Raw genomic sequence first — 17,259 nt, 5'->3', positions numbered from 1 at the left:
GTTTGCAATTCTCTGTAGAATTCAGGACACCACCCACACTTTTTCAGTAAGTCATTTCTGCTTGTTCCTTGCTTTTCTGCTTACAGCAAAACCAAGTGCTCTTTTTAAAAGCATTACCAGATCTTGGGAGTAGGGTTTCTCAGGCTTGGCACTATTGACATTTCAGGCTGGATAATCCTTTGTCGTGGGCCCATTCTGTACACTGTAGGGTATATAGCAGCATCTCTGGCTTCTGCCCACTAGGTACCAGTTGCACCATTTCCTCCCTCAATTTGTAACAACCAAAGATGCCGCCAGACAAATGTCCCTGGAGGGTAAGATTATCGCCAGTTGGAAACCGCTCTCCTAGAGGAATGCCCCACTGTTGGGTTCCTAGGAATTCTAAATGAGCGTAGATGTTATTTAGCCTTGAAATTTCAGTACCCTTGTAACAGGTGTTTTTGAAATAATGATGTCTTGCACAATGACAGAAAGTTGCGACATTTTCAGATTTAGTGTGGAATTTTGAGGCAAACATTTTTCTCTTACTTTTAGATGTTTCCTAACTGCTAATCCTGTGGATGAGAAATGATTATGTACAGAGAGGACATGATCATGATTGATTTCTATGTCATTTCTTAAGTTAAAGACAATTCATACAAGCTCAGAAATGTTTATCTAGACAGCTCTTTTGTTCTTTAGGCACACATAGGGCTTTATTTCCTCTGCTGGAGTGTTTCTTGGTTCAGTGGCTCTCTGGGAACCGTGGGGATCCAGCCTGAGGCTCTAAAGGACCTGAGGCGAGCTCCACACACACCCCCACTCCCTCATCTGATCTAATCATTCTGCTCTCTTCTTAATCCTACAATACACTAAATCAAACATTTACCTAGAAACTTTGGCAGACTCCCACTGACATTTCATTGCCCCAAATTATGTTACATGGCCACTCCAGGTGACAGGGCCATCTGGTAGAGTGAAAAGGTAGAGATTTTGGTTCTCCCAACATCACAGTGTAGTAATATCCTAGGATGGCCATAACAAAGTACCACTAACTTGGTGGCTTAAACAATAGAGGTGTGTTGTCTCCTAGTTCTGGAGGCTAGAAGTCTAAAATCATGGTGGATTGGTTCCTTCCGAGGCTGTAAGGGAGAATCTGTTCCAGGTTTTTCGCCTAGCTTCTGGTAGCCTCATGTAGTCCTTGGCTTATGGATGGAATTCTCTCTGTATCTTCACATTATTTTCCTTCTATTTGTGTGTGTCTCTGTGTCCAAATTTTTCCTGTTTTGTAAGGACACCAGTTGTATTGCATTAGGGCCCAGGTCTGTAAAGACTCAATTTCCAAATAAGGGCACATTCTGAGGTACTGGGGGACTTGAACATACCTCTTTGTTGGAGGACCCAATTTAACCTGTAGCAAAAGTGGACATGCACAAAGGTGGAGGGAGTGGAGACAGCCAGTCAATAGGGTTTCCCAAACAAATGGATAAGAAGGAAGGAAAATTTGATTGATATTTTATTCCTGGTTCCCGACACCATAGTTTATGTATTTCCTCAGTAAAAGTTATAGCTTGAATAAGGAGAAAAGAGTTTTATGTCCAAAAGGCACTGGTCCTTAAGTGACCCAAGTGGCTCTTCCTCAGTTTAGAACTCTTGTGCTTCCATTTGGTTTAATCTTAGGGCAAAAGTGCCTCTCTGGTGAAATCAACAACTACTTGTCCTTGGCAAGTGAATTAATTCTTTTAGGGCATTATGACTTCACTTCCAAAAAACAGGCTGCTTGTTGTTGAAGTATAATTTACTTCCATGCCTTTTTATTTTATGAGGTATGTTTTCTTTACTATAATCCACCCCCCCCCATTCCCATCCCTGGCACATTTTGTCCCATGGAATATCAGGGATATGTTAACAGATGATACTAAGAAAAAGAAGAAAAAAAATAAAAAGATTACTGATTCTTTGGAGTTCTTGGTGTTAAAAACACAACCCATCTTTACAGTTTTGGCAAGACACGTATATTCACCCAGGCACCCATTTGATGTTCCCAAGAACCGAGTCAGATTGGGATGTTAATTTATTTGAATAAATCTATGTACATTTAGCTCTGGAAAAAAAAATGGTGCTGTCACATGTACCGAGACCCAACTAAGCTCAGTTCTTTGTCGCCTAGAATGTGGAGAGCTTCTCAGCTGTTTGCTCCTCTCTGGACACAAGAATTTTTGTCAGGGCAGTTTGTAGGTTCTGCATGGTTCAGCCATCTCCATACTAGTGGTTTAAAAAGTTATACTATGCTGGGGCGCCTGGGTGGCTCAGTCGTTAAGCGTCTGCCTTCAGCTCAGGTCATGATCCCAGCGTCCTGGGATCGAGCCCCGCATCGGGCTCCCTGCTCAGCGGGAAGCCTGCTTCTCCCTCTCCCACTCCCCCTGCTTGTGTTCCCTCTCTTGCTGTCTTTCTCTGTCAAATAAATGAATAAAATCTTAAAAAAAAAAAGTTATACTATGCTGAGTCTTCAAGTTCCGTGGAACCCTCTTGGGTCCCCTCGGGGTGAGGATCCAGGAGCAACCCTTTCACCTTTGATTTAGCACATTGTCCTGTATTTGTGCTTCCCAGAAAGATTTTCAGTTGAAAAACAGGTTCTATGGGCTGCCAGTGGTTTGAGAAACATGACACAGGACAATTCCTGCAGGGCCCCTTTAACTCTTTATGACAAAAGCATAGGACCGACTCAACCAACATACTGGGGTAGTAATACTGATGATCAGAATGAATGCAGTGTGTTGAACTTCAGTTGGGTGTGCAATACTGTGCTACTCACATTATCTAAGTTATCATCTGATCGTCAAAGCAAAGATGCTGAGTTTCAGAGAGGTTAAAGTACTTGCTTCAGTTCACATGCTGGTGAGGAGTAGAATGGGCACTCGAGACCAGGACTATTTGACTCCAAAGACCCCGTGCCACAGTCCGGTCTCCATCAAGATGTCCTCTTCTTTCTTCAGGGTCATTAAGACTCCCTTGGTTTAACTTCCTGTGGGTGCCTGAGGGGTCATCTTCAAAATGGAGTCTTTACTGATCAGTCTCTGTGGAAGGCATTGCTTTCTTCGGGGAAATACATACAGATAATGTAATATCTGTAAATGGCACCCCCCTCCCCCAAGTCAGTATCTTGGGGTGTTGTTTGATGGATGTTGTTTTGTAAGTTACTTTGTGTATTGTACCAAGACTCTTGCATTAAGATCACACCTATTATCAGTAAGTGCCGATGGTAGGAAATAACGACCTGAGGTTCTCGGAGGCTCTTACTCTGTAATTAAATTTGAAATTTCCTTGGAGAATATAATTCCTTGGATGTGGTACTAAGCAGCTTGCCATCAAATAGTTGATTTCAAGTACCCACAGCAGTATAGAATTAATTGAATTACAGGCCTGGGACCTTGAGAGCCATGGAAGCACAGGATTAGAGCATTTAGAGATCTAATAGTATAACATTCCTGATTGCAGCCCTTCAGTCCACTCCATAACACTGTTTACACATGGTTGGCCAATTTCTTACCATCTCCAGTGACTGGGAATCCACTGCCAGACATGGGAAGATGCTTAAAATATGAGGTAAACACAAAGACATAAAATTGCAAATATAGTATCTCAACTCTGTTTTAACAGTGCATAAAAATAGATTTAAATATAGAGCAGGAGGGAGAGAGAGAGAGAGAGAGAGAGAGAATCTTAAGCAGACTCCATGCCCGGCATGGAACCCAATGTGAGGCTTGATCTCACAACCCTGAGATCATGACCTGAGCTGAAATCAAGAGCCGGACACTTAACTGATTGAGCAACATAGGCACCCTATTTGAAAACATTAATAGTTGTTCTCTCTGGGTGGGGATTATTTCTTTTTCTTATTTATACTTTTTAAAATCCTTAATGAATCTTTTATAGTGGGCATGTATTACTTTGTAATTATGGGGACCAGGAGAAATTCTTCCTTATACTGAAGTGGAATTATTTCTCTGATTTATATCTGTTAGTCCTTAAGCTCTGAGGGCAACTCAGAACAAACCTTATTATTCTTCCATATAATAGGCTTTCAAAATATTTGAGGATGGCTTGAGTGTCTTCTTGCTTTTAAAAATGGTTATTGATAGGAGTGTCTGGCTGGCTTAGGTGGTAGAGCATGCAGCCTCAGGGTCCTGAGTTTGAGCCCCGTGTTGGGCGTGGAGCCTACATAAAGAAACAAAACAAAATGGTTATTGATAGATAAGCAGAATTTTTTTAACTGAAATTGTAAACCTAAAACCATCAAGTTATTTCAATTTAAAAAAATTATTTTTAAAGATTTTATTTTATTTATTTGAGAGAGAGAGAGAGAGCACACAAGCAGGGGGGAGGGGCAGAGGGGGAGGGATAAGCAGACTCCCCTCTAAGCAGGGAGCCTGACATGGGGCTCGATTCCGGGACCCTGAGATCAGGACCTGAGCCGAAGGCAGATGCTTAACTGACTGAACCCCCCAGGTGCCCCAAATTATTTCAGTTTTGCAAGAATGGTACTGAGTATTATGTAAATATCTATTTTTTTCTTTCCCTCTTCTGAAACAAACCATCAAAACAAAACAAATTTATCACCCCAAACTTGGTGTTTTTATAGAATTCAGCGTTTCATGAAAACTGGATTTGGTAGAATCAATTTGATTATTCTCAGAGCGTACCTGAGGTGTTTGGTAAACTAATGTTCTTGATTAAAGGAATATCAGGACAAAGAAAAACTTCAGGAAGGGATGGAAGCATTGGGCAGGTGAGGGGTGTGTGGAGGGAAGTGGGGCCTTTAATGGAGAAACTGTGATTTCATTTTGTAGGAGAGGAGGTAGCAATCAGATCCTCTTGCCTTCTTGTACGTAGAGTTGCTGTGTTAAATTTGACCTCTCAAATGCTAAAATGATAACATCACTACTTAAGTACACAGCACAGAAATAGCATCACCGGAGTTTGGTGCATGAGTAACCAATATTCAATGGAACATTTAAAAAAAGCTTGAAAAATTATCTTTATGCACTTGAATTCCTGATAAATTTACTATCAAAACTAACTCACTGTATAATCTTTAAACTACTATATCTGGTGGAAGAGTTTCACCAGAGAATGACACTTACATAGGTTTAAAAGCATTTTCTGTCTGAACTTTTTTTTTTTCTAGCTAAGCTTTGAAACTCCTAAATTAATGGCAGTTTTAGGGGTAAGTCAATATGATCCATAAAATTTCTCAAGTAACCTGTTTAAGGAATTATATAAAAATTAAAAATACCAATAGAAATATTTTATTAGATAATGAATGCATGTTTATTTCAAGGGGAGGCAAAGACAGCTATCAAATTACCTGTTTTTTAATTTAATTTTTACAAAGAATCTGGAAGTTGGTGTTATAAATAGTTATGTTGCTTGGGCTGAGCACTAGATTTTAACACTTTGTTGCATTGAAAACAAGGCTTATCCTTGTCTGTTTCTTTGTTTCCAGATGGTTTCCCAGCTTGAAGCCCGAATATCTGAGCTTGTGGAACAGTTGGGAAATGAATCTGGGTTTCACCAGAAAGCTCTACAGAGAGCCCAGAAAGCAGAAAACAAGTTGGAGACTCTTCAGGGTCAGCTGACACACCTGGAGGGAGAGCTGGTTTCTGGAGATGTTTTGCGAGATCACTTGAATTTTGAGAAACAAAAAGTAATAACCTGACGGTATATCCATGGGTAGAAACATCTGTTGCAGTGTAAAATTTTACCTGAAAATATTCCGAATTTTATAGTATTTCAGTAGAACAGTTACATCTGAGGAATGAGGAAATGTCAAGGAACAACAGATACTGTTTTGGGGGATCTTCCCATTCTTGGGGGCTTTCTTGAGTCAAATTATTCCAGTTAAACTCATCATACATGAGACCCTGATGATTTGAGGGCTAAGGTATGAATAACACACAGGTCTTGATCATAAAATCTCATAAAAGCCTTGATCATAAAAGGCTCTTGATCATAAAAGGGTCATCATTCAATAGAGGAGGCCGACATTCTAGTAATTTGCTGTGACGGTGAAGCTGTATGTGTTGTAAGAGATGGATTGATTGATGAAATGCTGTAGGAATTCAGTGAAGGGAATGATGACTTCTGGATAAGGGGAGGATTTTTACAGGGGAGAGAATAATGCAGTTCATCCTTGGAGGAGAAGTTGGATTTTAGTGGAGAAGGCGAGCAGATCCTGTAGGGCCAACAGGTTGAGCAAGGGCATGAAAGCTTGTAGGTGCATCGTTAGGTCAGAGTGCAGAGCGATTGTTCCCAATTGGCTACAACACTGCACCCTTGATGGGGTTGTGGCAAGAGAGAAGACTAGATTTATTTGGATTAGGAAGATTCTTTATTCTCTGCTTTGTAGAATATGGAGCCTAATAAGTGACTTTGAGTGTTGTGATGTTTTGGAAAGAGGATGTGATGTCCCTGTGAAGCTGAAGTTACAGTAGGGACAGACTCAGAAATGCTAATGGCGCTAGCCCCGTGGGCAAGAAGGAGAACGGAGTGAGAAGAGGCGGGACCCCCCCTTCTAGTAGAGTGGTGAACAGAGGCCAGTTTGCCCTGGGTTGAAAGGTGAGTGAGAAGGGAAGGCTAGAGATGTAGAAAGAGATTCTTAGGAAGTCTGGTGAGCAGGGAAAAAAAGACATGTAGCAGGAGGACCAAAGAAAGGTTTTATCGGATGGAATGGGAAGGTACATGTTTGTGGGTCCCAGGAGTCTGCATGGGAAGAAAAGGACAAATGGGGTTGGAATTTGGCATGAAAAACACGCTTAGGTTAAAAAATCCGCACCCTGGAGACTCGTTCATGCTCATTTTTCTGTACTTAAAAAAGCCGAGGAAACATCTTGCTTGCATTGAGGGTTGGCTAGGCAAAGATGTGGAAGGGGTCTGTGGGGAATCCTAGTCTAAGTGGATGGGACAGGCAAATGAGGACACAGTAATTAATTAATGGAAATAGGTATAAAATTCAACAGGAACTTGGGTAAAGTTCCTATTTCTGTGTGAGGAAATGAGCCCTTTTCACATAGGAGGTGGCATTCATGAGAGGCTTTAAAGAATGAGTAGGAATTTGTCAGGCAGAAGAGGTGGGGAAGGGATTCAGGGTACAGGGAACAGCAGGAAGGAGGAGGGAATGGAGATGTGCCAGACTGCTCAGGAGGCCAGTGGGGCACGGGGAGACTGAACATGGTGCGCGGTGAGGCCAGAGGCGTGACGAGACTCTACAAGCATGTAGGAGTAATTGGCATAGAGAAGGCTAATTTCCCAAGGCTTTATCCTTTGGGTAACAGGACACTGTAGAAGGTTTTAGAGTAAAAGAAAGTGAAAGAAAGAAAGGGTTTTGAGTCTCTGAAAGCAGACTGGCTCTGAGGACCTAGAGACTTAAAGGCAGAGAGCCCAGCTGAGGGATTCTTCGAATAGTGCAGAATGGAAGCTAATAAATGTTTGGACCAAGTAGTGGTTTTATGAATGAAGGGGTAGATTAGAGATATTGGGGAGGGTGAAGGGTATCTGAAAAAGGTGTGTTTGTTGAAATTTTAAGTTTGAAAGGACATGTTGCCCCTGAATACAGTATGTTCCATTGGAAGAAGCCTGACTGCTGGACTGTCCACCTAGATGTCCCACGTATGCCTTGCACTAAACATATTCCAAATGGAAATGATCACCTCTCCACAGATTTGCCCCCTCCTGCCTCAGGGATGATCAGGTCATCTGCCTCCAGGTGTCCAAGCCAAAAGCCCCAGAGTCATCCATAATGCTTCCCTCTTTTTTTTTTTTTTAAGATTTTATTTATTTATTTGACAGAGAGAGGTAGCGAGAGCAGGAACACAAGCAGGGGGAGAGGCAGAGGGAGAAGCAGGCTTCCTGCCGAGCAGGGAGCCTGATACGGGGCTCGATCCAGGACCCCGGGATCATGACCTGAGCCGAAGGCAGACGCTTAATGACTGAGCCACTTAGATGCCCCAGTGCTTCCCTCTTTTTAAGCAATTCCTAAACACTATAGTTTCCATCTCCTTAAGATATCTCAAATACCCTCTGCCCCCAACTCTGTATTTAGTGGTAGTGCTTTGACTCAGAGCATTATGGTCATTTGCACGGACTCCAGAAGCAACCTGACAGCTCCCCGCTGTGCCGGGGAGGTCTTAATAAGAGGCATGTCTAGTCTTACCTTTCTCCATCTTAAAACTGGCCAGGTGCTCTCCGTGGCCCTTAGGCTCAGCTACAGATTCCTTCTCACCATGGCTGAGCATTCTGTGACCTGGCTAGGTACCCCCTCCAGGCTTCCCATCACCCTGCCATCTCTCCAGCCCACGGTGGCAAACTGAAGGCCTCTGCGGACCAACAGGGCCCTGCAAGGGTGTGGGGGGATTGAGTCCAAAGATACCCATGTTCAAATTTGTAAAAAACCCCACTTACCTGGCAAAAAAAAAAAAAAAAAAAGAGGGAGAGAGCCCCCTTAACATCCCATATTGCACATTGCTGTTCTCTCTGAGAGAATGTTCTCCTTAACTCCTTCACCTGGTAGTAGCTGTCCCTTGACGACTTGGCTCCAATAATCACTTCCTCTGGGAGTCCCTTAGAGGCTTAGTTTTCCTTCATGCAACATGTGTCTGTGTCTGTCACAGCACTTAGGTTTATTATCTTAACTTTTTTTTTAAGATTTATTTATTTATTTGAGAGAGAGCGTGTGTGCAGGGGGGAGGGGCAGAGGGAGAGGGAGAGAGAGTCAGCATCGAGCCCATCATGGGACTCAATCTCATGACCCTGAGATCATCACCTAAGCTGAAACCAAGAGTTGGACGCTTAACTGACTGACCCACCCAGGCGCGCCCCCCCACCGCCCCTTTCTTCAGTTTTTAATTCATCTTCTCCTGTCAACTCCAAGATTCCTGAGGCCAGGGGAAATTTTTATTTTCTTTTTTTCTGGGTTTCTCCAGCACTTAGGGAAGAATTAAATAAATAGTGTTTAAATTATGAAGAAACATAATAAAAGGCAAAAATTTTAGGTAGATTGGTGTCTCTTCCCTTTTTTTTTCATTGTAATGACTCATTAATTTTCGCTGAGACTGCGCGAAAAGAACTCTCAGTTATGAAAGCGAATTATGTAAACAGATTCCGTCCCGGTGACTATTCTGTAGATAACCACCTACAACATGCACATCCTAGTGAGGGGGATGGGTGTGTAAACAGGAAAATCTAAGTTGTACAGAGTTGAGATTTAGATATAGGTAATTGAGGTTCACACTGAATAGAAGATATCTAGGCTAATCTGTGACTCAAAGAAACAAGCTGTACAGTAAATCCTTCGAGTAACCCTCGCTTTCTGAGGCACAGCCGAGGTCCTTGAAATGGGCACTTGTTCTGTGGGGTGTTGGCTTTGTCCTGTCTTTATCCCTTTTTGCCTGTTATAGATCTTTGCATGCTAAGTGGATGGGTCACCTGTAGACATAGCAAGAGAGGCTTTATACCTCCATGTGAAATGTACTGATTCTATTTACAAAACAAACAATAGCAGTTATTTTCCTTTCATTCACAAATGTTAGAAATGAGTAATTCCAGGGGTGCCTGGGTGGTTCAGTCTATTAAGTATCCAACTCTTGATTTCAGCTCAGGTCATGATCTCAGGGTCGTGAATTGGAGCCCCATGTGGGGCTCCGCACTTGGCGTGGAGCCCACTTAGGTTTCTCTCTCTCCCTCTCCTTCTGCCCCTCCCCCCCACTCGTGTACTCACTCTCTCTCAAAAAAAAAAAAAAAATGAGTAATTCCAAGGGCAGAGCTGATACAGCATTAAGAAGTGACAAATTGATGGGCGCCTGGGTGGCTCAGTTGGTAAGCGTCTGCCTTTGGCTCAGGTCATGGTCCTGGGGTCCTGGGATCGAGCCTCACAGTGGGCTCCCTGCTCAGCAGGAAGCCTGCTTCTCCCTCTCCCACTCCCCCTGCTTGTGTTCCCTCTCTCACTGTGTCTGTGTCTTTCTCTGTCAAATAAAATCTTCAAAAAAAAAAAAAAAAGAAGTGACAAATTGATGATGTGAGAACAAAAGAAGCAACCTATGGTCTTATAGCATAACACAGTAACCCATGGTCTTGTAACACAGCCAATAAGCAATATTTTGCTATGACTGTGCCTCCCAAAGAAGAGATTAAATTTTAGATATGCCATTCAGCAAAATTTGGAAATATTCACAATTTCATCTTGATGACTGAAAGTATAGATAGTTCTGGGCTTCACACTAGCATGCTTCAGTCATCAGGAAATTATACTTATTTAAACATATAATTGCCTCAGAGATGCCAGATAGATGAGTACTTATTGCAATGTGAAGCAAGTTTCAAAGAGAGAACCCAAATCGTGAAGTGATGATGCAGAAAAGTCATTGATTGGTTCACTCATCCAGCAAGCATCACTCTGGCTGGCATGGCCAGAAACCACAGAAATCAAATGGAGGATACAAAAAATACTGATTCAAAGGGATACATGCACCCCGATGTTTATAGCAGCATTATCAACAATAACCCAATTATGGAAAGAGCCCAGATGTCCATTGACTGATGAATGGGTAAAGAAGTTGTGGGGTGTGTGTGTGTGTGTGTGTGTGTGTGTGTGTGTGTGTGTGTGTGAGATGGAGTATTACTCAGCCATAAAAAAGAATGAAATCTTGCCATTTGCAACAACATGGATAGAACTAGAGTGTATTATGCGAAGTGAAATAAATCAGTCAGAGAAAGGCAAATACCAAATGATTTCACTCATATGTGGAATTTAAGAAATAAAACAAATGAACATTAAGGGAAAAAAAAGAGAGGCAAACCATAAAACAGACTCTTAATTATAGAGAACAAACTGAGGGCTCCTGGAGGGGAGGTGGGCAGGGGATGGGCTAGATGGGTGATGGGTTTTAGGGAGGGCACCTCTTATGATGAGCACTGAGTGTTGTATGTAAGTGATGAATCACTAAATTCTACTCCTGAAACCGATATTATACTATATGTTAACTAACTAGAATTTAAATTAAAACTTGGAAGAAAGAAAAAGGAAATCAAGTGGAGGAAGATCCTAGAACAGTTTTGTGACGCTAACCTGTTCAAATATGAACCTTTACTTCCTTGATATAGCTCTATTTACAGTGTTATTCCTTAAAGTATGATACATTAAAAACTCTTAAAGACATGTTTTTTTGTATAGGATTCTAACTTAAAAAAGCAAAAACATTGTCCAAGTGTGTTTGTATGGCAAGAGCTTTGATTTTGGAGTGACTGGAGTGGTGACTGTTGTAATTTTTTTTTTTCACATTTGAGGCCAGGGCCCACTTAGGTGGGAAAAATTGCCATGGAAGTTTTGTGAGTGAGTAGATCTCAGGGGTTGGATTAACCTGGAAGAGGCATCATGGTATCGGCAAGTAGTCAAAACAGAGACATGTGGATGTAGTCAGGATGGTGCCAGATTTGTCCCACGGTGGGGTGACGAAGAGTGTCTAATGTTAGGTTGAACATCAAGATCACTGACAAGGAGAGTCGAGTGAATTTGGACAAGAAGCAGGACATGGAACTGGCAGGGTGGTTCAGGAATTCATTAGCAGGCACTGGGGTCCTGGGCTGGGCTACAGACTGGGTTTAATGAGACCTATCTGTAAGCTTGGGATCCTGTGAGATCACCTGTTAATTTTGTTTTTGTGTCTCATTTTAATTTTTGTTCTTGGGTTTAGTATCTTAAATTTCTGGATCAGCTCTCAGAGAAAATGAAATTGGACCAGATGGCTGCTGAACTTGGCTTTGACATGCGTCTGGATGTAGTTTTAGCTCGCACGGAGCAGCTGGTCCGTCTCGAGAGCAATGCAGTCATTGAAAACAAGACTATCGCCCACAATTTACAGAGAAAGGTAGGGGATATTGAAACTTGCTTGAGAAAAGGAATTGCAGAGAGACTTAAATACTGAAAAATAATGTACCCCTCCTTTCTATTTGCCACTGTAGTTAGGAAACATACAAATACATATTTAGAATTTGAATCTCTGTTTCAAGTTTGAGGGATGGTAAGTATATCACCTAAGGTTATGTGTGACTGTGAGTAATAGAAACCCCAAATAAAAGTGACTTAAATGACTAGAAGTGGCCCCCTCACCTCGCATAAATTTCTGGAGGGAGGCGGCTCAGGTTGAGTGTGGCAAGTCTGCTCTGTGAAGTTTTCAAGGAGCCCAGCTGATTTCAGCTCATTAATCTCCCATCCCTAGGGTGGTCCACATCCTGATGGTTAAAATGGTACCTAGAATCATCATGTCTGTGTTCCAGACAGATTTTGGAGAAGAAAGGGATGAAGAAGAGGGATGCAAAAGAGCATGTGTGAGCTGTCTTTTGACGGGAGGCTTCCAGAGTTTTCTATGTAAACTTGTATTTGTATCCCACGGTTCTGATGGCTGAAACTAGCTGCAAGGGAAGCTGGAAACTGTAGTCTTTATTCTGGGTAGCCACTTCCCTCACTAAGAATCTCACTGTTTATTCTTAAGGGAGATGAGGGGAGCTGGGAAACATGTAGCAGTCTCCAACTGGATAAACTCTCTCTCTCTCTCTTTTTTAAAAGATTTTATTTATTTATTTGACAGAGAGAGACACAGCGAGAGAGGGAACACAAGCAGGGGCAGTGGGAGAGGGAGAAGCAGGCTTCCCTCGGAGCAGGGAGCCCGATGCGGGGCTGGATCCCAGGACCCTGGGATCGTGACCTGAGCTGAAGGCAGACGCTTAACGACTGAGCCACCCAGGCACCCCTGGATAAACTCTCTTGCATTGGATAGTAAAGTGAGGAGAAGAGCTAATTTTCCACTCACTCAAAAGAGGAGAAACAGTTTAGATGAAATAAATGAATGAGTGGATGAAAAGGATAAAAATATAATGATTAGTTATATAATTATTGGCATTGGTGAAAGAGCAAAACACAGATGTGTTCTTGTAATAGTTCTTAGGAGAAAATTCTGTGGTGGAATTATAGTGTACAGGCTGTGTAATGAGTCACATCTGGGATCCTGGTTTGGTTCCACCAAGCTCTGTGACCTTGGACAAATCACATACCTCTCTGTCTCTGTTTCCTCATGTTTAAGATGGGGATAATATCTTCCTCATGAGGTTGTTCATTTTTAATAAAATACATGTTTAAACTCTTGGCTTATAGACTGTACTCTATTCACATTTGACCTCTTCTCCATTTACTGGATTTTTAGGAATATTTTATTTAAAAAAAAGCAGATAACCCTATTACCATCAGAGACATTGAATTAAGCTATAATTCTTTGGGTTCTCCTCAGATAATGGATTTCTTCTTCTTTATCCAACACCATTCCTTCTTAAGTATTGTATAATTTTTAAAATTACCAGTGTACAGAACTTACCAGTGTAATTTTGCAGTAGAGTGGAATTTGACGTGAAAAAGCTCAAGGAAGGGAATTTGGCTAGAGAAACACAAAAAGGGCTTTGTTAAAGATGGATCTGGGTATGGACTATGCTGTCATAGACAAGCCTGCGTTTCAGTCTGCCCTTCACATCTCTGAACACTTTACAAATGCAGAGTATATAATTAGCGAAAATGCGACAGTCTTCAGCTCTAACATTCTAGAATTCTACACGATTCCAATTCCCAGTGTTTGCAATGGATGAAGGAGGTTTCTGTACTTAATATTCTACTCACTAAATGTGACATTTGAAGCCTAGGAGGATTTCCCCCCCCTTAGAGTCCATAATATTTTTTTAAAAACCACCATAATTTCCTTCATCAAGTTTGACTGTGAGTGATAAGTGCTGTTTGAAGAACTTGTTCTCTGCTTGGTTTGTGGATGGCATAGTCCAGGCGTATAATAAAGATACCAGTGAACTAAAACCTTCTTGATGTCCCTTCTATTTCAAAGATTTTAAACATGTAAACAAAGCTTTCTCTAAACTCTCCCTGGTATAGCTTACTTTAAAAATATATCAACTCTCATGTTTGGTGTTGCTCAGTCTGGTTCTAAGGGATTGAAATTAGCCAGTCTAGGTTTTTGGTACTAACCTGCACTCTGGCTTCCTTTAGAAAAGACCAGTGTCAGTATAGTTGCCATGGGGTTGTGGAGAGGATTTTGTCTCTCTACCCTATTCTGATCTTGATAAGCCCATTGTAGTAGTTTTAAAAGTAATTTTATGTGTCTATTATGCTGTACATACTGTGGGAGGGAATCAGATGTTGAATGCCTACTTCTCTCTGTGTCTTCTGTGGCTCTTTTGTCTCATCCTTTGCAGCTACAAAATTAATTCTTGGAAAAATAGGAATAAAATATGCAATCGGGAAAAGGAATCCAATAACCTTTTTTGGTGGTTTACAAATTAGTTTTACTGAAGTGTAGATAAAGATCAACATGATCCAAGTGATTCATTTATATTTACTGACTGTTCAATGATTATTTAAAAAAAAAAATCCCTGTTTGTATCATATCAGCTCAGGACTCAGAAAGAAAGGCTGGAGAGCAAAGAACTACATATGAGCCTCCTGCGGCAGAAAATCGCCCAGCTGGAGGAGGAGAAGCAGGTGCATTTGGCCTTGGCTGTGGAGAGGGATGAGACCAATCTCACCCTAAGAAAGTTGCAGAAGAGGGTGGAGAGGCTGCAGAAGGAGCTGAGTGTGTGTCGAGAAGCGAACACGGAGCTCAAAGCCAAGCTGGCTGAGCTGAAGGCAAGTGCTCAGCTTGGTTCCCTTGTTGCTTTTTGCAAGGTACCCCTTTAGTTTATGTGAAAGAGTAGAAGTCTCACAACAGACACAGCAGAAGAGAAACAGGGACAAAAGCTTCCTCTGGTTTTCTAGAGTTGTGGGGGAAATGCAAAAGCTACACAAATCAGCATATTAGATCATTGTAGAGTCTCCTCGATAGTTGAACCCAAGCCATGGTTGTTGCTGCGTGAAAAGTCCATCAAAAAAGGGTGATGTCGGTGGTGGGGGGTGATGAAGAAGCCACTTCCCATGATGAGCACTGAATAAGATGTAGAAGTGTAGAGTCCCTATATTGTACACCTCGAAGGAATAGAACACCGTGTAGGAACTATCCTGGAATTCAAAGAAAAAAGAGACGAAAGGGGTGATGTGACATAGAGAAAATATAAGCATTTCTCCCAAGTGTGGTATTTGGGATCACGTAGGGAGCTATCACGTGGGAATCTGCTTAGGAAGAAGTGAGCAAATGAGCACAGCCGTTCACTGAGAAGAGTCAGGCAGGCAACAGTGTTTCATGAGCTTGGTGAGATGCCTTATCCCCGGAAGGGAGGAAGGTACTCAGATCAGGGCAGTGTGCTTCCTGGATTTGAGGAGAAGAAAGGAATGACAACTTAAACAAATTTAATCAGAATCTTTAAATGTCCTGTATGTGTGCCCCCTGGAAAGGGTATGTAACTTCATAGGCACCTATCACTTCTGGCAGATGTGCGTGTTGTGAATACAGGTGTGAATAATGTCCTGGCTCTTTGCAGATGAGCGCTCTGGACTGGACTTCTGGAATGTTTCTGAATCTGGAAACAGACCAAGAGGGAAAAGGAACCTGGCATTAAGCTAGCGCTTAAATATGTATGGTGGGGACAGTATTTTGGGAAATATTTCCTATTGTATTCTTTTCTTCTGAGTCATTAGCTCTTTTCCCCTGAAACCCTTCTGAGTTGAGGCTTATTTCCCTCCAGGAGAAAAAGGGCAGACACAGGCCAGGGGAGGGGACATATTTAAAAATAAGGAAAGCAGGAAACAAGGGAAAGCATCTTCTGATGGGATGCAAAAACTGAGGAGCAAATATTGAGGTAAGTATCTTCCACACCCCTTCACACCTTGAGACTGATCTTTGGGGGGGTGTTGGGGTGGGGGTCCACAAGCCACTGCTCCCCACCCTGGCTGGAAGGGGCTGCAGGGGTGCCGAGGGAGCATCTGTGTTGTAAAGCCAGATTTTCAAATGTCCTGTGGTGGATACAAAGTGTTTCTGGGTGGTACATGACAGGGCATTATATAATGGTCAGTCCTGAAGTGAAAAATGGGTTCCCTTTAGATTTTTCTTCCAATTCTTCCCATTGTCAAGGAGAAAATCTTGATCAGAAGTTATGTCTTTACTACTATTATTTACTACTTTACTACTATTATAGCCTTGGGCCCGGGAAGAATCTGTTCTATTCATTGGCTTCCTCATGTGGGGGGAGAGATGAGAATAATTCCCATAATTGGTGTTAAATAGGCAGGTGGCAGAGCATAGACTAGGAATGATAAATAAAGTGAACTCAGATCTCAAAACAGGGAAGTAAATTCGGTCATTAAAAAAGGGACATGTTTCACTGTAAGCATGTGTCAATGGAATTCCTCAAAGAAATCTGTGATAGGAAGGAAGCGTAGATAGCACTGGGGATTTTCATGCACCGAGCTTGCCGAACTCCTCAAAGCCGGAGGAGAAGAGAATGACATGGAGCGGTCTGGGTGATTGCTAAGGATGACTAAGTGGGGGGGACATTGGGGAGGCCTGATGCCTGATGGCTTCCCAGAGGAAGGACCTGAGTGAGGATTTCCTCATAAGACCACAACTGTGTTTCGGAAACAAGGTGCGGTGGTGCTGGTAGGTACCGTGTGAGTTGCTTGGCTTCTTTTCCCTGGTTCCCTCCACCCTGCGGCTGGAGACATCTGGTCCCTACCAACAAATTTTCCCCTTCTCATATAGTGTACTTTTCTGTCCTTGGGAGAAATTAAGAAGCTTAATTTAAAAAGTCAGGGTTGCCTCAACCTTGCTGTGTATTTCACTGCTAACCTCATTGTGAAATCTACACAGCTTCCGGCTGAGCATCTCTTCTCGTAATTGGGTTGCAGCTGTGCTTTTTCTACCCCGCCCGTCCCCTTATCATCTCAGAGCCCCTTGCTTCCCCTGAGACTGGAGGCCTGCCTTGCTTTTGCCAGTTTCTAAGAACTGAGCTTCCGTCTCCGAATGACCTGGGCTGGGCCCGACGAAGGGCTGTCAGGACTCAGTGACATTAACTGGCAGGTTCCAGCTAGCTCTCCGCATCTGGCCAGATACGGTACAGCTAAAATAGAATACTGTGGTGAATGAATATACTATAAAGCCGGGTACAAATATCAGTTGCCATTGTAGCTAATTTTATCACTCCTGAGGGTGGCAGTTTGTACTGTGGGGCTGGAGGAGCCTTTAGAATTACCACACACCTCCAGAGCCTGAGTAAGGTTGGCCTGCATGGAGCATGGCAGCTCAC

General features: G+C 42.4%; 1 protein-coding gene across 3 annotated transcripts in view; it reads left to right on the top strand.

Moving 5' to 3' along the window:
* Window positions 1–17,259, top strand: part of CCDC170 (coiled-coil domain containing 170) — a 104,522-nt gene that overhangs the window by 63,948 nt on the left and 23,315 nt on the right. For 2 of the 3 annotated variants that reach the window (XM_028103253.2, XM_088023838.1), the window contains exons 8-10: window positions 5,486–5,686; window positions 11,727–11,900; window positions 14,477–14,710. In XM_028103253.2, the coding sequence (XP_027959054.1) occupies window positions 5,486–5,686; window positions 11,727–11,900; window positions 14,477–14,710 (609 nt within the window). The remainder of the gene's footprint in view (window positions 1–5,485; window positions 5,687–11,726; window positions 11,901–14,476; window positions 14,711–17,259) is intronic. The other variant, XM_088023839.1, reaches the window with a different exon arrangement.

Source organism: Eumetopias jubatus, unplaced genomic scaffold (genome assembly GCF_037043125.1).
Source record: "Eumetopias jubatus isolate StellerSeaLion01/CBP00866 unplaced genomic scaffold, mEumJub1_p1.0 scaffold_6, whole genome shotgun sequence".
In the NCBI taxonomy this organism is placed as follows: domain Eukaryota; kingdom Metazoa; phylum Chordata; class Mammalia; order Carnivora; family Otariidae; genus Eumetopias; species Eumetopias jubatus.
The sequence above is the reverse complement of the archived record's forward strand: the minus strand, read 5'-3'. Positions and strand labels throughout refer to the sequence as shown.